The following is a 19,941-nucleotide window of genomic DNA, read 5'->3' on the forward strand; positions in this document are numbered from 1 at the left end:
ATGTAATTCCATGTAATTCTATGCCCTTGCTTAGGTTCTGACCTGTAATTTTGTGTTGCTCAGGCTCAGTAATGATACACTGTTCAATTTACATTCCCACGAGCCAGCACGCAGATTGTTATCTGTAATTTGCTGTTTGTCAGCTCCTTCACTGGGGTTCCACCTACCACCCCAGCCAGTGTGTCTGTGGGAATGGACTGTAATGGCTGCAGCACGGTGTCGGTCTGTGTCTGGCTGATATTTACTGGGTCTGGGAGCTTCAGCCCTGTAACTGGGTCCTCTCCCCTCTGCAGCCTGGGTTTAATTACAGTCTAGAGTGATGGAGTCAAAATTACCTCTCGCTGCCTGAGTCCGTGGGAGATAATTGCACCAATTTGCTCTCCTGGGGTGAGCTCCAGCCCCGAGTCCGTCCTGGGGTAATCAGCAACGTGGCCCTCCGGATATCCCACCCAGTAATCGAAGCCAATATCAACCCAGTCTGGGGCGAGCAGCACGTTCTGGGAGTATCTGATCCTAAAAATGCTTCTTCTCTGTATCTTCTGGCCTTTGTGACTCTCTCTCCACCTGTCACTCTCCCTCCCTCTGTCACTCTCCCTCTCCCTCTCTCCCTCTGTCGCTCTCCCTCTGTCGCTCTCCCTCTGTCGCTCTCCCCCTGTCGCTCTCCCCCTGTCGCTCTCCCCCTGTCGCTCTCGCCCTGTCGCTCTCCCTCTCCCCCTGTCGCTCTCCCTCTCCCCCTGTCGCTCTCCCTCTCCCCCTGTCGCTCTCCCTCTCCCCCTGTCGCTCTCCCTCTCCCCCTGTCGCTCTCCCTCTCCCCCTGTCGCTCTCCCTCTCCCTCTGTCGCTCCCCCTGTCACTCTCCCTCTCCCCCTGTCCCTCTCCCCCTGTCGCTCTCCCTCCCTCTGTCGCTCTCCCTCTCCCCCTGTCGCTCTCCCTCTCCCCCTGTCGCTCTCCCTCTCCCCCTGTCGCTCTCCCTCTCCCCCTGTCGCTCTCCCTCTCCCCCTGTCGCTCTCCCTCTCCCCCTGTCGCTCTCCCTCTCCCCCTGTCGCTCTCCCTCTCCCCCTGTCGCTCTCCCTCTCCCCCTGTCGCTCTCCCTCTCCCCCTGTCGCTCTCCCTCTCCCCCTGTCGCTCTCCCTCTCCCCCTGTCGCTCTCCCTCTCCCCCTGTCGCTCTCCCTCTCCCCCTGTCGCTCTCCCTCTCCCCCTGTCGCTCTCCCTCTCCCCCTGTCGCTCTCCCTCCCCCCCTGTCGCTCTCCCTCCCCCCCTGTCATTATCCATTTATTTATATTTCTTTGTGTACATGTTCTAGGTGTCATAGAACACCTATAGGTCAGTGGGTAGCACTCTCACCTCTGAATTAGTAGGTAGGAGACTTGAACACAGAAAGCCCTTGCATTTATTTAGCACCTTTCACGACCACAGGACGTTCCAAAACGCTTTACAGCCAATGATGTACTATTAAAGTGTAGTCACAGTTGTAATGTTGGAAACACAGCAGCCATTTTTGCGCACAGCAAGATCCCACAAAATGCGATGAACCCCCCCCGGTCGATCTGTTTTTTTGTGTTTTAAAAAAAATTTTGCTCAGGATGTGGGCATCGCTGGCAAGGCCGGCATTTATCGCCCATCGCCAGTTGCCTGTGAAGGTGGTGGTGGGCCGCTTTCTTGAACCACTGAGTAGCACCTTGATACAACTGAGGGGCTCGCTAGGCCACTTCGGAGGGCAATTAAGATTCAAACCACGTTGGTGTGAAGACTGGAGTCACATACAGGACAGACCGGGTAAGGACAGCAGGTATATCTACCTCCAGTCTGAAACACAACCGTTCACCACTATTCTCTGCTTTCTGTCCCTCACTCAATTTTGTATCCATGCAGCCACTGTCCCTTTAATCCCATGGGCTTCAATTTTGCTAACAAGTCTATTATGTGATACTTTATCAAATGCCTTTTGAATGTCCATAAGCCCAACATCAACCACACTGCCCTCATCAACCCCCTCTGTTACTTCATCAAAGAACTCTAGCAAGTCAGTCAAATATGATTTGCCTTTAACAAATCCGTGCTGACTTTCATTTATCACTGCCGACATTAGGCTGACTGGCCTGTAGTTGCTGGGTTTATCCCTCTCCCCTTTTTTGAACAGGGGTGTAACATTTGCAATCCTCCAGTCCTCTGGCACCATCCCCATATCTGAGGAGGATTGGAGGATTGTGGCCAGAGCCTCCGCGATTTCCACCCTCACTTCCCTCGGTAATCCGGGATGCCTCCCATCTGGACCGGGTGACTTTTCTACTTTGGGCACTGCCAGCCTTTTAAGTGCCTCGTCTTTATCTATTTTTGTCCTCTCCAATTTCTCCACTACCTCCGCCTTTGCTGTGCCATTGGCAGCATCCTCTTCTTCAGTGAAGACAGACCCAGAGTGTTCATGCAGTGCCTTTTCCTTTTTGTCCTCAATCGGCCCCACCCTTACGTTGACGACTCTTTCACTATTTATATGTTTATAAAAGACTTTTACGTTCCCTATTATATCACCAGCTAATCTATCCTCACACACTCTCTTTGCCCCTCTTATTTCCTTTTTCAGTTCTCCCCTGTACATTTTGTATTCGGCTCGGTCCTCTATTGAATTATGAGTCCGATATTTTTTTCTGTTACATTTTAATCTTTAGTCATCCAGGGAGCTCTAGCTTTTGATGCCCTTCCTTTCCCCCTCGTGGGAATGTGTACTCTGTATCTGAACCATCTCCGCTTTGAAAGCCTCCCATTGCTCATTTACTGTTTTACCTGCCAATCTTTGATTCCCATCCACCTGGATCAGATCCCCCTTTAACTCACTGAAATCAACCCTCCTCCTGTTGAGTAGTTTCACATTTGATTTTTTTTCCTTGTCCTTTTCCATAACTTCTCCAAACCTAATGATATTGTGATCACTGTTTCCCAAATGCTCCCCCACCTGCCCCACTTCATTCCCTAGAACTAGATCCAGCACATCTTCCATCCTCGAATTTACCATGAGGGAAAATCTTCACAAACACAGTGACACTGGCCGGTCCCATCTCCAGGTGATTCGATTTGCACTGAAATATATCGTCATGGAAATGTGGTAAAAAAATTGGAGGCAAATCCCCTTTAAGCAGTGGGGAGGGGAACGCCAGTCAGCACCAGCCCCTGCAGACGGAGCTTTCCACAGAAAAACCTCTCCCATCGCACTGGGATTTTTGCCAAAGTTCAACAGAATCACCAGAATTGCCAAATTGCCTTTTAATTCAGGACACACACAACTGCAGTGAATGTCCCACAGACTGATCCTGACGACAGGCACTGGACACACTGAAAAGGCGCAGGGACTCTTTTTATATCCGATGGACACCCACCTACACCCACCTATTGCATTTTTCACCTCCTTTCTAGCACGTTGTATTTCACAGAAATTCAGAGAAAGCCTGTTTCACATTTCCAGCACTCTCGGTAAAACTTGTAAACTGAGATATCGCACTCACACAGCTTGGCCACATTTTCACCCTGATTTTCTGTCCAATTGCTAGTTTTATTTAACTTGTTTGTATCTCTAGTTGGACAGTCAGGAGCCTGTTGCTGGGTTTAGAGGGTGGGAGGTGTACATGGATCTTACCTTGGTCTGTACAACGATGGGTAAAGGCATGAGGACCAGCGGTGTGAGAGCGAGGAACAAGACATTCCGATAGCCGTGAAGCAGCTTCAGCCAAGGGAGCATGGCGATGGGTGGTCAGCTGGCCGAGCCTCTCAGATGTCCAGTTCCATCCACTGACTGTCCACTCACACACTGACCATCACACCGTCCCGGGGCTCACTCACTGCTCGCAGATCTCTCGCTTCTTCCTCTCAGCTTCCCAATACTCCCGTTCAGCAGCAGCAAAGTCTCTCACGTTAAATGAACTTGAAGCCTCCCGGAGTCTCTCAAAGTCCGGGTGATGCTGACAGGCGTCACAATATATTCGTCAGACTTGGCTGAGCCGCATGGTTACCCGCGTCAGTGCAAACAAATAACCCGCCCCGCATCTCCTCCCCTGCTCAGTGTGAGGTCCAGGGTGAGCTGCAACTCTTTATACCAGAGCTCCAGGACCAGCCTGCTCCCCAATCAACTCCAGGACCAGCCTGATCCCCAATCAACTCCAGGACCAGCCTGCTCCCCAATCAACTCCAGGACCAGCCTGATCCCCAATCAACTCTAGGACCAGCCTGATCCCCAATCAACTCCAGGACCAGCCTGATCACCAATCAACTCCAGGACCAGCCTGCTCACCAATCAACACCAGGACCATCCTGCTCACCAATCAACATCAGGACCAGCCTGCTCACCAATCAACACCAGGACCAGCCTGCTCACCAATCAACACCAGGACCAGCCTGCTCACCAATCAACATCAGGACCAGCCTGATCACCAATCAACTCCAGGTCTTACCTGATCACCAATCAACTCCAAGATCAGCCTGGTCACTAATCAACTCCAGGTCTTACCTGCTCACCAATCAACTCCAGGACCAGCCTGGTCACCAAATCAACTCCAGGACCAGCCTGCTCACCAATCAACTCCAGGTCTTACCTGATCACCAATCAACTCCAGATCTTACTGATCACCAATCAACTCCAGGTCTTACCTGATCATCAATCAACCCCAGGACCAGCCTGGTCACCAAATCAACTCCAGGACCAGCCTGGTCACCAATCAACTCCATGTCCTACCTGGTCACTAATCAACTCCAGGTCCTACCTGGTCACTAATCAACTCCAGGTCCTACCTGGTCACCAAATCAACTCCAGGACCAGCCTGGTCACTAATCAACTCCAGGTCCTACCTGGTCACTAATCAACTCCAGGTCCTACCTGGTCACTAATCAACTCAAGTTCCTACCTGGTCACTAATCAACTCCAGGTCCTACCTGGTCACTAATCAACTCCAGGTCCTACCTGGTCACCAATAGGGTTGCCAACCCTCCAGAATTGCCTCCCTGAATGGATGTTGAATTTCCCAGGCACTCAATTGTATCAAAACCACTATTATTGGTTACAAAGGCGGCCCACCGCCATCTTCTCAGGGCAACTGGGGATGGGCGATAAATGCCAGCCTTTCCAGCGCCACCCACATCTTGAGAATATATTTTTTATAAATAACACCACCATAAACAGATTTACAGGGGGGTTCATCTCGTTTCTGGGATCTTGCTGTGCGCAAAATGGCTGCCATTTTTTCTACATTACAACAGTGACCACACTTCAAAAGTACTTCATTGGCTGTAAAGTGCTTTGGGATGTCCTGAGGTCATGAAAGGTGATAAATAAATGCAAAATCTTTCTGTGTTCAAGTCCCTGGAGTGGGACTTAAACCCCAAACCTACTAACTCAGAGGTGCGAGTGCTACCCACTGACCCATAGGTGTTCTATGACACCTAGAACATGTAAACATAGAAAGATAAATAAATGGATAGTGACAGGGGGAGAGGGAGAGTAACGGGGAGAGGGAGAGCGACAGAAGGAGGGAGAGTGACAGAGGGAGAGGGAGAGTGGCAGAGGGGGAGAGAGTGACAAGGGGAGGGAGAGTGGCAGAGGGGGAGAGAGTGACAAGGGGAGGGAGAGTGACAGAGGGAGGGAGAGTGGCAGAGGTCGAGAGTGACAAGGGGAGAGTGACAGAGGGAGGGAGAGTGGCAGAGGTCGAGAGAGTGACAAGGGGAGGGAGAGTGACAGAGGGGGAGAGAGTGACAAGGGGAGGGAGAGTGACAGAGGGAGGGAGAGCAACAGGGAGGGAGAATGACGGAGAGGGAGCGTGATAGAGGGAGAGTGACGGCGGAGAGGGAGCGTGACAGAGGGAGGGAGAGTGACAGGGGGAGGGAGAGTGACAGAGAGAGAGAGAGTGACAGATGGAGAGAGAGTCACAGAGGCCGGAAGATACAGAGAAGAAGTTTTTTTTTTATTCGTTCATGGGATGTGGGCGACACTGGCGAGGCCAGCATTTATTGCCCATCCCTAATTGCCCTTGAGAAGGTGGTGGTGAGCCGCCTTCTTGAACCGCTGCAGTCCGTGTGGTGAAGGTTCTCCCACAGTGCTGTTAGGAAGGGAGTTCCAGGATTTTGACGTAGCGACGATGAAGGAACGGCCGATATATTTCCAAGTCGGGATGGTGTGTGAATTGGAGGGGAACGTGCAGGTGGTGGTGTTCCCATGTGCCTGCTGCTCTTGTCCTTCTAGGTGGTAGAGGTCGCGGGTTTGGGAGGTGCTGTCGAAGAAGCCTTGGCGAGTTGCTGCAGTGCATCCTGTGGATGGTACACACTGCAGCCACTGTGCGCCGGTGGTGAAGGGAGTGAATGTTTAGGGTGGTGGATGGGGTGCCAATCAAGCGGGCTGCTTTGTCCTGGATGGTGTCGAGCTTCTTGAGTGTTGTTGGAGCTGCACTCATCCACTCATTTTTAGGATCAGATACTCCCAGAAGGTGCTGCTCGCCCCAGACTGGGTTGATATTGGCTTCGATTACTGGGTGGGATATCCGGAGGGCCACGTTGCTGATTACCCCAGGACGGACTCGGGGCTGGAGCTCACCCCAGGAGAGCAAATTGGTGCAATTATCTCCCACGGACTCAGGCAGCGAGAGGTAATTTTGACTCCATCACTCTAGACTGTAATTAAACCCAGGCTGCAGAGGGGAGAGGACCCAGTTACAGGGCTGAAGCTCCCAGACCCAGTAAATATCAGCCAGACACAGACCGACACCGTGCTGCAGCCATTACAGTCCATTCCCACAGACACACTGGCTGGGGTGGTAGGTGGAACCCCAGTGAAGGAGCTGACAAACAGCAAATTACAGATAACAATCTGCGTGCTGGCTCGTGGGAATGTAAATTGAACAGTGTATCATTACTGAGCCTGAGCAACACAAAATTACAGGTCAGAACCTAAGCAAGGGCATAGAATTCCATAGAATTACAGAGAATTACATGGAATTACATAGAATTTACAGAGAATTACATGGAATTACATAGAATTTACAGCACAGAAACAGGCCATTCAGACCACCTTACTTCATCTCACCCTATCAGCATATCCTTCTATTCCTTTCTCCCTCATGTGTTTATCCAGCTTCCCCTTAAATGTATCCACACTATTCACCTCAACTACTCTTTGTGGGAGTGAGTTCCACATTCTCACCACTCTCTGGGTAAAGACGTTTCTCCTGAATTCCCTATTGGATTTATTAGTGACTATCTTATATTTATGGCCCCTAGTTCTGGTCTCCCCCAAAAGTGGAAACATCTTCTCTAAGTCTACCCTATCGAACCCTTTCATTATCTTAAAGACCTCTATCAGGTCACCCCTCAGTCTATTTCTAGAGAAAAGAGCCCCAGTCTGTTCAGCCTTTCCTGATAGTTAAAACTTCTCAGTTCTGGTATCATCCTAGTAAGACTATTTTGCACCTTCTCCTGTGCCTCTATATCCTTTTTATAATATGGAGACCAGAACTGCGCTCAGTACTCTTAAGTGTAACTGTTATTTAATTATACACAATTTGTGTAAATTCCAGCAGCATTTCATTACTAAACCTGAGTAACACAAAATTACAGTTTATAACCTGAGCGAGGGCTTAGAATGACATAGAATTTACAGCAGAGAAGCAATCTATTTAGACCACCTTACCTCATCTCACCCTCTCAGCATCTCCTTCTATTCCTTTCTCCCCCATGTGTTTATCAAGCTTCCCCATAAATGTATCTACACTATTCGCCTCAACTACTCCTTGTGGGAGTGAGTTCCACATTTCACAAAGAAACCCATTTGACCTTCAAAGTTTATGTAATTTAAATGAGTCTCAGAATTCGTCTGTATTTTTGTGCTCATCAAACTGATGGACACAGGGCTGTGAACATGGAAAAAACTTTACATTTCAGGCAGTCCCAGGGCAGGTACAGCACAGGTTAGATACAGAGTAAAGCTCCCTCTACACTGTCCCATCAAACACTCCCAGGGCAGGTACAGCACGGGTTAGATACAGAGTAAAGCTCCCTCTACACTGTCCCATCAAACACTCCCAGGGCAGGTACAGCACGGGTTAGATACAGAGTAAAGCTCCCTCTACACTGTCCCATCAAACACTCCCAGGGCAGGTACAGCACGGGTTAGATACAGAGTAAAGCTCCCTCTACACTGTCCCATCAAACACTCCCAGGGCAGGTACAGCACAGGTTAGATACAGAGTAAAGCTCCCTCTACACTGTCCCATCAAACACTCCCAGGGCAGGTACAGCACGGGTTAGATACAGAGTAAAGCTCCCTCTACACTGTCCCATCAAACACTCCCAGGGCAGGTACAGCACGGGTTAGATACAGAGTAAAGCTCCCTCTACACTGTCCCATCAAACACTCCCAGGGCAGGTACAGCACGGGTTAGATACAGAGTAAAGCTCCCTCTACACTGTCCCATCAAACACTCCCAGGGCAGGTACAGCACGGGTTAGATACAGAGTAAAGCTCCCTCTACACTGTCCCATCAAACACTCCCAGGGCAGGTACAGCACAGGTTAGATACAGAGTAAAGCTCCCTCTACACTGTCCCATCAAACACTCCCAGGGCAGGTACAGCACGGGTTAGATACGGAGTAAAGCTCCCTCTACACTGTCCCATCAAACACTCCCGGGGCAGGTACAGCATGGGTTAGATACAGAGTAAAGCTCCCTCTACACTGTCCCATCAAACACTCCCAGGGCAGGTACAGCGTGGGTTAGATACAGAGTAAAGCTCCCTCTACACTGTCCCATCAAACACTCCCAGGGCAGGTACAGGGTTAGATACAGAGTAAAGCTCCCTCTACACTGTCCCATCAAACACTCCCAGGGCAGGAACAGCACGGGTTAGATACAGAGTAAAGCTCCCTCTACACTGTCCCATCAAACACTCCCAGGGCAGGTACAGGGTTAGATACAGAGTAAAGCTCCCTCTACACTGTCCCATCAAACACTCCCAGGGCAGGAACAGCACGGGTTAGATACAGAGTAAAGCTCCCTCTACACTGTCCCGTCAAACACTCCCAGGGCAGGTACAGGGTTAGATACAGAGTAAAGCTCCCTCTACACTGTCCCATCAAACACTCCCAGGGCAGGTACAGGGTTAGATACAGAGTAAAGCTCCCTCTACACTGTCCCATCAAACACTCCCAGGGCAGGTACAGGGTTAGATACAGAGTAAAGCTCCCTCTACACTGTCCCATCAAACACTCCCAGGGCAGGTACAGGGTTAGATACAGAGTAAAGCTCCCTCTACACTGTCCCATCAAACACTCCCAGGGCAGGTACAGGGTTAGATACAGAGTAAAGCTCCCTCGACACTGTCCCATCAAACACTCCCAGGGCAGGTACAGGGTTAGATACAGAGTAAAGCTCCCTCTGCACTGTCCCATCAAACACTCCCAGGGCAGGTACAGGGTTAGATACAGAGTAAAGCTCCCTCTGCACTGTTTTGTTCACAGAAAGAGAGCTCCGAGATTTTATTTGGGGGAGGGTGCGCAGGTTGGAGAGGGAGTGAGCTGGGATTCCATCACTCCACGATTTCTTATCTTCCTCTGGGGTAGATTTTATGAATTTGCAATCCTGGCTCACAGCTTAGTAGACGACGGAGAGAATATCGTACATTGTGTGCAGACTACAGCAAGCAGCCTGTCTTCAACCTGACAGCTGGGTCTGACCCAACAAGAATTAACCCACAGAATTCAAAGGCTCCTCACTTTATTTTTTACATTTCCATATAAATGCAATCCTTTACAAACTATAAATATTTCGCAGCGTTGTGACTTTTCAGATTTCTCCACATCACGATGGTTATTGTGGAAACGTACAATCAGTGGTCAGTGATATTCGACTGACTGCCCCCCCTCACACCTGCAGTCAGACTCCCTGCCATCCTCACCTTCACCGTTAGAAGCCTTTTCCTTTGTCGAAATTTGTTTCTTTTGTATATATATAGTTCTCCAAACTCCATTTCTCAGTTGCTCCGAGCTAACCCCCCACCGCTGAAACTCTGAGTACCCGTGGGGTGAGAGACGCGGGATATTATTGGAGTGCATTGGCGGTCGGGGCAGAGGAAACCCAACAGGGAGTTATTGAAGTTTGAAGATTGGAACGGGAATCTTGCTGGCAGAACAGGAGATGCCTCCTGAACCAACAGCTGGTCTTTGGGTCCAGGGGCCGATCACTGTCCAGAGAAGAGTTTCACCCGCTTTTGGGGAGGCCAGTAGATCGCGCTCTGGCCTCCATCTTGGGTATAAGAGAAAGACAGCTGACAACGCAACAGGCCGCAGCCTGACTCCTGGTAACGGAAGGGGAACCAGTTGCAAGAACAGCCTCATTACAAGTGCTGGAGTAGCACATGTGCAACAGGGGACCAATTCAATGTGAAGATAAAGGACACACACACATCACACACCCATATATACACACCCATATATACACACCAAAACACACACACACTCTCACACATACCAACACACACCCCAACACACCTTCACACAAACACAACCCAATACACACACACACTCACTCACCAACACACACACTCCCACCAACACACACTCACTCACCAACACACACTCACTCACCAACACACACTCACTCACCAACACACACTCACTCACCAACACACACTCCCACCAATGCAGCCTCACAGATGCATCAAAACAAAAACACACTTTCTCACACATACTGACACACACCAAAACACACACACACACATCCCGCTATATCAACACAGCCTTACACACACGCTCACACATGCTTACACACATACAGTTCTATGTCCTCAACATCCTTCAGAAACTCAGGACGAGCTCCAGAATAGGAGCATTGAGTGCGTTATACTCTTCCTTGCTTTAAAGGGAACATGTGACAATAGCACAGAATCTCTCCCTGTTTCACCAAGATTAGTCTGTAATATGAAGTGGTGCCCGTGGAATTGCTAATGATAAATTGTCTGGGACCTTAACACCCACAGGCACACAGAGATACAATCACCCAGACACACACACAAATACACAAACACACCCACACAGACAAATATACCCACACAGACAAACACACCCACACAGACAAATACACCCACACAGACAAATACACACACACACCCACACAGACAAATACACACAGACAAATACACCCACAAATACACCCACAGACAAATACACACACAGACAAATACACACACAGACCCAGGCAGGCAGACACACACACAGACCCAGACAAACACACACACTGAGACACACACCCACACACTGACAGACAAACATACCAATAAACAGGTTGAATTAAGAGAGAAGGAAGCAGGAACCTGTTTTACTTGTGATGGAGATAGCTCAGTGCCCACAATGTGTGGTCGATGATTTTGTGATATTGGCCCCAGAATCTTCTCCTTCACAGTGCGGGTTAATTGTCCATCTTGCTGCAGTTGGTTCTGGACCTCGGGAGTTTGTAGAATTTACTTGAATCTCACTATTTAGAGACATTATGGCTACAAAATTTCACATCTTCACACAGTCAGCAAGTACTGTTCATTGCCCGGTCTCTGCACAATTTAACTCTCATTGTATTAAAATCTGCGACACAACTGGGTGGAAACATTTAAATAATTAAAATAAAATTAAGGGTTGTATCGCAGACTCCGCTCGGTGGCCATTCTGGGGTTGATATTTTGACGTATTCCTGATTTTCATTCCCCTGTTCAGTTCACTCCTTGGTCGTCAAATTTGCCCACACAGGAAAGGTGTTTAGGTTGAACATCAGCTGTCCCCAGGAGTTTACCGCCAGTGTGATTACGAACACACCAATTAGGTTGACCATAATTCCAGCTTTTGCCTGTGTGATATCAGAAAGAGGGGTGAGAAAACTGTCAGAACTTCTCAAGCTGCCATCAAGATGGGGAGATATTAGTGCAGGTACAGCACGGGTTAGTTACAGAGTAAAGCACCCTCTACACTGCCCCATCAAACACTCCCAGGGCAGGTACAGCCCGGGTTAGATACAGAGTAAAGCTCCCTCTACACTGTCCCATCAAACACTCCCAGGGCAGGTACAGCACGGGTTAGATACAGAATAAAGCTCCCTCTACACTGTCCCATCAAACACTCCCAGGGCAGGTACAGGGTTAGATACAGAGTAAAGCTCCCTCTACACTGTCCCATCAAACACTCCCAGGGCAGGTACAGCCCGGGTTAGATACAGAGTAAAGCTCCCTCTACACTGTCCCATCAAACACTCCCAGGGCAGGTACAGCACGGGTTAGATACAGAGTAAAGCTCCCTCTACACTGTCCCATCAAACACTCCCAGGGCAGGTACAGCATGGGTTAGATACAGAGTAAAGCTCCCTCTACACTGTCCCATCAAACACTCCCAGGGCAGGTACAGGGTTAGATACAGAGTAAAGCTCCCTCTACACTGTCCAGTTTCCTGTTTTAATATTTGGGACAGGTGTGCCTTGTGTAGGGAAGCAACAGAGGCCCGGCCCGGAGTCCCTGCTGGAAATTCAGAGCCATTTTCTGCCACTCCAATGGGAGGAGCCCAGAGGTGAAGAGGTAAGTGGAAATCGATCCTCTCTAAGATCTTTGCTCTGTATCATCTTTGGGGCCTTTGTCTGAGGTAGTACAGGGCAGCTGCCTTTCTGGAACACCCCGAAACCGCTGCTGGAATGTTGGCTGAAGGCTGTGCCCCCCTCCCCTCCGCTCCCCCTCCCCCAATCAGGATTTTGGACATAGCTTTAATTGGGACAGCATCCTCCATCCGTTTCTTCATCATCACTGGATCAAAGTCCTGGAACTCCTTCACCACATGGACTGCAGCGGTTCAAGAAGGCGGCTCACCACCACCTTCTCAAGGGGCGACTAGGGGATGGGCATTAAATGCCGGCCTCGCCAACGACGCCCACATCCCAAAGAACATAATGAAGAAAAATTCCGGTCTCCGGGACGCAGAAGCGGGAAATCGTGGCCTGGTGAGAGAGAGCTCCTGATTCTCCAAACTCATCGTAACATTTGGTAAACTCTGCCGAGGGCTAATGCTTTTTTGTTTTTGATTTTTGAATACCTACCATGTCAGTCACCTTCAGGTACCCGTAGGAGAAAACAATGGAATTCGGAGGCGTTGCCACCGGCAACATGAATGCGAAGGAAGCACAGAGGGTGCACGGGAGCATGACGTAGAGCGGATTCAGATTGATGCGTTGAGCCTGCGAATACAAACGGAGAACACTCACTACATCCGGCAAAACCAACAGGAACGCTCAGTACCACTCAGGGTTGGACGTAGTCCTGGAGGGTTCATCACATGACCGCCGACCTCCAACTGCCCTGCCCCCACGCTCCCGCCATTGGTCGCCCGACATGTCCATCCTCGCAGTGCCCCGCCTTCCCCAAGTCCAATTGGGAAGCCAACAGACTCTTGGTTACCTGATGGGTTGATTCTTGACCATCAGTCAAACAGCTTTTTTTTTATAACTAATATATGAAAATGTTGAAAGAAAATGATTTTTTTTAATGTCCCTTTGATTTCTCTCCTGGGTTGTCCTGGAGATTAATCTTCGATTCCCGGAGACTCCAAGACAATCCTGGAGGGTTGGTGACCCTCAGTATCACACTGGGCCCTGCACTCACTGACTCAGACACTGCAGAGCCATTGTATGTAAAAAAAAAAGTCTGATCTATTGCTAATAATCAATGGGTATTGATCATCTCTCTGTGTATTCATGCACCTCAATATAAGTCCAACCCCTCTGTCCTTCGACCTGGCTCACTTGCTCTCTATTTATAGCTTTCTTTATCCATCTATCTTTCTATCTGTTTCTTTCTCTTCCTATCTTTCTGTGTCTGTCTATCATGATCTCCCTCTCTCTCTCTCTCTCTTTCTATCTATCGATTGATCTCTATCTCAACGGGGGTGAATATCCTTGGGGTTCGTGCCCAGGTTCACACTGAATCAGTTTCTGCTGATCTTCCACCAAACTCACAACAACAGAGGCTGGAGATCCACTCTCGACATCTCCTCCTCTCTAACCAACCACCTACCTGTTGACCTATCTATAGATCTGTCTGTCTACATCTATCTATCCATTTATCTCGATGACTATCTATATGATTATTTATCTTTCTATATGACTATGAATTTATCTATTTATATTACTATCTATTTACCTATATCATTATTTATCGATATGACTATCTGTATCTCTGTAACAATTTAATGAGCAAACTGAGAGGGAATGTTGTAACTGTGCAGGTAGAGTGAGAGATGTGTTCAGGATATAAAGGATATAGTAGCAAGGGAAGGTTTAAAATCTACATTCTGATGATTCTGAAAGAGAGACTGGACGAGGAAGGGACTGTGGTCTAGAGTGCAGCAGGCCGAGGTTAATGAGTGGAGAGGTGAGCACAGAGGAATGTTCTGGACTTTCTGTGGATTCCCTTACTCAAGGAATAATTATACAGGACTTTATCTCAAGAGATTAAATGGGTGGGTGGAGTCGATGATAGGGGAGAGTGTACATGGGCTGTGGGAGGAGATTAAATGGGTGGGGAGCGTCCATGATAGGGGAGAGTGTACATGGGCTGTGGGAGGAGATTGAATGGGTGGGGAGAGTCTGTGATAGGGGAGAGTGTACATGGGCTGTGGGAGGAGATTAAATGGGTGGGGAGAGTCCATGATAGGGGAGAGTGTACATGGGCTGTGGGAGGAGATTGAATGGGTGGGTAGAGTCTATGATAGGGGAGAGTGTACATGGGCTGTGGGAGGAGATTGAATGGGTGGGGAGCGTCCATGATAGGGGAGAGTGTACATGGGCTGTGGGAGGAGATTAAATGGGTGGGGAGAGTCCATGATAGGGGAGAGTGTACATGGGCTGTGGGAGGAGATTGAATGGGTGGGGAGCGTCCATGATAGGGGAGAGTGTACATGGGCTGTGGGAGGAGATTAAATGGGTGGGGAGAGTCCATGATAGGGGAGAGTGTACATGGGCTGTGGGAGGAGATTGAATGGGTGGGTAGAGTCTATGATAGGGGAGAGTGTACATGGGCTGTGGGAGGAGATTAAATGGGTGGGGAGAGTCCATGATAGGGGAGAGCGTACATGGGCTGTGGGAGGAGATTAAATGGGTGGGGAGAGTCTGTGATAGGGGAGAGTCCATTCTGTGCTGTATGTCCTTATGATAGACATAAGTAAGGAGAGATGGACAGACAGCTGAAGACATACAGGCAGAGGGAGACAGACTGAGACAGAGACGCAGCTCTCTCTCTGTTGATAGTTAATGTGACAACAATGGGCCTTCGAGGCAGTGATCGGACTCACCATCGAAGCCAGAATAGGGAGGAACAGTGATGTTGTTGCTACGTTGCTGGCACATTCTGTGAAGGTGGCAATCAACAGACACAGAATGATGACGATGGCCCACGGTGGGATAATCTCGAGTGGAGTGAGTTGATTCCCGAGCCATTTGGAAAAACCAGACGCCTATAAAGGGAAAAAAAACACATTGAAGTGTAAGCCTGTGACTCCCCCCCAGATCCCCAAGTGGGGACCTCCAATAGTAACAGACTGAGTTACCTCACTGCCTTTAGCCAGAGCAAAGCCCCCTCCCAGTAGGAGCACGACATTCCAGGGCAGCTTCTGTTGGACTAACTTCCAGTTCAGTAGTGCGGGAGCAGGCCCGTACTTGCATTTATTATCTGGGGGAGCAGAACTTTTGTCAGTAGTTGCACCAGGAACTTATTCTCAGGCCCTAAAGCTCACAGTTCAATTTGCTCAGGGCCTCTCCTAGTGTCTCTCCCCATCTATGTGGGGTAGTGTCACCCTCTCTGTGTGGGGTAGTGTCACCCCCTCTGTGTGGGGTAGTGTCACCCCCCTCTGTGTGGGGTAGTGTCTCACCCTCTCTGTGTGGTGTAGTGTTTCTCCCCCTCTCTGTGCGGTGTGGTGTGGTGTTTAGGGGGTGCGGTGTGGTGTTTAGGGGGTGCGGTGGTGTGGTGTTTAGGGGGTGCGGTGGTGTGGTGTTTAGGGGGTGCGGTGGTGTGGTGTTTAGGGGGTGCGGTGTGGTGTTTAGGGGGTGCGGTGGTGTGGTGTTTAGGGGGTGCGGTGGTGTGGTGTTTAGGGGGTGCGGTGTGGTGTTTAGGGGGTGCGGTGGTGTGGTGTTTAGGGGGTGCGGTGGTGTGGTGTTTAGGGGGTGCGGTGTGGTGTTTAGGGGGTGCGGTGGTGTGTTTAGGGGGTGCGGTGGTGTGGTGTTTAGGGGGTGCGGTGGTGTGGTGTTTAGGGGGTGCGGTGGTGTGGTGTTTAGGGGGTGCGGTGGTGTGTTTAGGGGGTGCGGTGGTGTGGTGTTTAGGGGGTGCGGTGTGGTGTTTAGGGGGTGCGGTGGTGTGGTGTTTAGGGGGTGCGGTGGTGTGGTGTTTAGGGGGTGCGGTGGTGTGGTGTTTAGGGGGTGCGGTGTGGTGTTTAGGGGGTGCGGTGGTGTGGTGTTTAGGGGGTGCGGTGTGGTGTTTAGGGGGTGCGGTGGTGTGGTGTTTAGGGGGTGCGGTGGTGTTTAGGGGGTGCGGTGGTGTGGTGTTTAGGGGGTGCGGTGTGGTGTTTAGGGGGTGCGGTGGTGTGGTGTTTAGGGGGTGCGGTGGTGTTTAGGGGGTGCGGTGGTGTTTAGGGGGTGCGGTGGTGTTTAGGGGGTGCGGTGGTGTTTAGGGGGTGCGGTGGTGTGGTGTTTAGGGGGTGCGGTGGTGTGGTGTTTAGGGGGTGCGGTGGTGTGGTGTTTAGGGGGTGCGGTGGTGTGGTGTTTAGGGGGTGCGGTGGTGTGGTGTTTAGGGGGTGCGGTGGTGTGGTGTTTAGGGGGTGCGGTGGTGTGGTGTTTAGGGGGTGCGGTGTGGTGTTTAGGGGGTGCGGTGGTGTGGTGTTTAGGGGGTGCGGTGGTGTGGTGTTTAGGGGGTGCGGTGGTGTGGTGTTTAGGGGGTGCGGTGGTGTGGTGTTTAGGGGGTGCGGTGGTGTGGTGTTTAGGGGGTGCGGTGTGGTGTTTAGGGGGTGCGGTGGTGTGGTGTTTAGGGGGTGCGGTGGTGTGGTGTTTAGGGGGTGCGGTGTGGTGTTTAGGGGGTGCGGTGGTGTGGTGTTTAGGGGGTGCGGCGGTGTGGTGTTTAGGGGGTGCGGTGTGGTGTTTAGGGGGTGCGGTGGTGTGGTGTTTAGGGGGTGCGGTGTGGTGTTTAGGGGGTGCGGTGGTGTGGTGTTTAGGGGGTGCGGTGGTGTGGTGTTTAGGGGGTGCGGTGTGGTGTTTAGGGGGTGCGGTGGTGTGGTGTTTAGGGGGTGCGGTGGTGTGGTGTTTAGGGGGTGCGGTGGTGTGGTGTTTAGGGGGTGCGGTGGTGTGTTTAGGGGGTGCGGTGGTGTGTTTAGGGGGTGCGGTGGTGTGGTGTTTAGGGGGTGCGGTGGTGTGGTGTTTAGGGGGTGCGGTGGTGTGTTTAGGGGGTGCGGTGGTGTGTTTAGGGGGTGCGGTGGTGTGGTGTTTAGGGGGTGCGGTGGTGTGGTGTTTAGGGGGTGCGGTATGGTGTTTAGGGGGTGCGGTGGTGTGGTGTTTAGGGGGTGCGGTGGTGTGGTGTTTAGGGGGTGCGGTGGTGTGGTGTTTAGGGGGTGCGGTGGTGTGTTTAGGGGGTGCGGTGGTGTGTTTAGGGGGTGCGGTGGTGTGGTGTTTAGGGGGTGCGGTGGTGTGGTGTTTAGGGGGTGCGGTGTGGTGTTTAGGGGGTGCGGTGGTGTGGTGTTTAGGGGGTGCGGTGTGGTGTTTAGGGGGTGCGGTGGTGTGGTGTTTAGGGGGTGCGGTGTGGTGTTTAGGGGGTGCGGTGGTGTGGTGTTTAGGGGGTGCGGTGGTGTGGTGTTTAGGGGGTGCGGTGGTGTGGTGTTTAGGGGGTACGGTGGTGTGGTGTTTAGGGGGTGCGGTGTGGTGTTTAGGGGGTGCGGTGGTGTGGTGTTTAGGGGGTGCGGTGTGGTGTTTAGGGGGTGCGGTGGTGTGGTGTTTAGGGGGTGCGGTGTGGTGTTTAGGGGGTGCGGTGGTGTGGTGTTTAGGGGGTGCGGTGGTGTGGTGTTTAGGGGGTGCGGTGGTGTGGTGTTTAGGGGGTGCGGTGGTGTGGTGTTTAGGGGGTGCGGTGGTGTGGTGTTTAGGGGGTGCGGTGGTGTTTAGGGGGTGCGGTGGTGTGGTGTTTAGGGGGTGCGGTGTGGTGTTTAGGGGGTGCGGTGGTGTGGTGTTTAGGGGGTGCGGTGGTGTTTAGGGGGTGCGGTGGTGTTTAGGGGGTGCGGTGGTGTTTAGGGGGTGCGGTGGTGTTTAGGGGGTGCGGTGGTGTGGTGTTTAGGGGGTGCGGTGGTGTGGTGTTTAGGGGGTGCGGTGGTGTGGTGTTTAGGGGGTGCGGTGGTGTGGTGTTTAGGGGGTGCGGTGGTGTGGTGTTTAGGGGGTGCGGTGGTGTGGTGTTTAGGGGGTGCGGTGGTGTGGTGTTTAGGGGGTGCGGTGTGGTGTTTAGGGGGTGCGGTGGTGTGGTGTTTAGGGGGTGCGGTGGTGTGGTGTTTAGGGGGTGCGGTGGTGTGGTGTTTAGGGGGTGCGGTGGTGTGGTGTTTAGGGGGTGCGGTGGTGTGGTGTTTAGGGGGTGCGGTGTGGTGTTTAGGGGGTGCGGTGGTGTGGTGTTTAGGGGGTGCGGTGGTGTGGTGTTTAGGGGGTGCGGTGTGGTGTTTAGGGGGTGCGGTGGTGTGGTGTTTAGGGGGTGCGGCGGTGTGGTGTTTAGGGGGTGCGGTGTGGTGTTTAGGGGGTGCGGTGGTGTGGTGTTTAGGGGGTGCGGTGTGGTGTTTAGGGGGTGCGGTGGTGTGGTGTTTAGGGGGTGCGGTGTGGTGTTTAGGGGGTGCGGTGGTGTGGTGTTTAGGGGGTGCGGTGTGGTGTTTAGGGGGTGCGGTGGTGTGGTGTTTAGGGGGTGCGGTGGTGTGGTGTTTAGGGGGTGCGGTGGTGTGGTGTTTAGGGGGTGCGGTGGTGTGTTTAGGGGGTGCGGTGGTGTGTTTAGGGGGTGCGGTGGTGTGGTGTTTAGGGGGTGCGGTGGTGTGGTGTTTAGGGGGTGCGGTGGTGTGTTTAGGGGGTGCGGTGGTGTGTTTAGGGGGTGCGGTGGTGTGGTGTTTAGGGGGTGCGGTGGTGTGGTGTTTAGGGGGTGCGGTATGGTGTTTAGGGGGTGCGGTGGTGTGGTGTTTAGGGGGTGCGGTGGTGTGGTGTTTAGGGGGTGCGGTGGTGTGGTGTTTAGGGGGTGCGGTGGTGTGTTTAGGGGGTGCGGTGGTGTGTTTAGGGGGTGCGGTGGTGTGGTGTTTAGGGGGTGCGGTGGTGTGGTGTTTAGGGGGTGCGGTGTGGTGTTTAGGGGGTGCGGTGGTGTGGTGTTTAGGGGGTGCGGTGTGGTGTTTAGGGGGTGCGGTGGTGTGGTGTTTAGGGGGTGCGGTGTGGTGTTTAGGGGGTGCGGTGGTGTGGTGTTTAGGGGGTGCGGTGGTGTGGTGTTTAGGGGGTGCGGTGGTGTGGTGTTTAGGGGGTACGGTGGTGTGGTGTTTAGGGGGTGCGGTGTGGTGTTTAGGGGGTGCGGTGGTGTGGTGTTTAGGGGGTGCGGTGTGGTGTTTAGGGGGTGCGGTGGTGTGGTGTTTAGGGGGTGCGGTGTGGTGTTTAGGGGGTGCGGTGGTGTGGTGTTTAGGGGGTGCGGTGGTGTGGTGTTTAGGGGGTGCGGTGGTGTGGTGTTTAGGGGGTGCGGTGGTGTGGTGTTTAGGGGGTGCGGTGGTGTGGTGTTTAGGGGGTGCGGTGTGGTGTTTAGGGGGTGCGGTGGTGTGGTGTTTAGGGGGTGCGGTGGTGTGGTGTTTAGGGGGTGTGGTGGTGTGGTGTTTAGGGGGTGCGGTGTGGTGTTTAGGGGGTGCGGTGTGGTGTTTAGG

At 52.0% G+C, this 19,941-nt stretch overlaps 1 protein-coding gene across 2 annotated transcripts in view; it reads right to left on the reverse strand.

Annotated features, from left to right (window-relative positions):
• Positions 1-9,725: 9,725 nt before the first annotated feature.
• Positions 9,726-19,941, reverse strand: part of LOC137345085 (solute carrier family 13 member 2-like) — a 38,302-nt gene continuing 28,086 nt past the window's right edge. Inside the window, exons 9-12 of one of the 2 annotated variants that reach the window (XM_068008531.1) lie at positions 15,595-15,716; positions 15,340-15,501; positions 13,091-13,228; positions 9,726-11,860 (exon numbers count right to left, since the gene is read on the reverse strand). In XM_068008531.1, coding sequence (XP_067864632.1) covers positions 11,732-11,860; positions 13,091-13,228; positions 15,340-15,501; positions 15,595-15,716 — 551 coding nt within the window. In that variant the 3' untranslated portion in view covers positions 9,726-11,731. The remainder of the gene's footprint in view (positions 11,861-13,090; positions 13,229-15,339; positions 15,502-15,594; positions 15,717-19,941) is intronic. The other variant, XM_068008532.1, reaches the window with a different exon arrangement.

Source organism: Heptranchias perlo, chromosome 28 (genome assembly GCF_035084215.1).
Source record: "Heptranchias perlo isolate sHepPer1 chromosome 28, sHepPer1.hap1, whole genome shotgun sequence".
NCBI lineage: Eukaryota > Metazoa > Chordata > Chondrichthyes > Hexanchiformes > Hexanchidae > Heptranchias > Heptranchias perlo.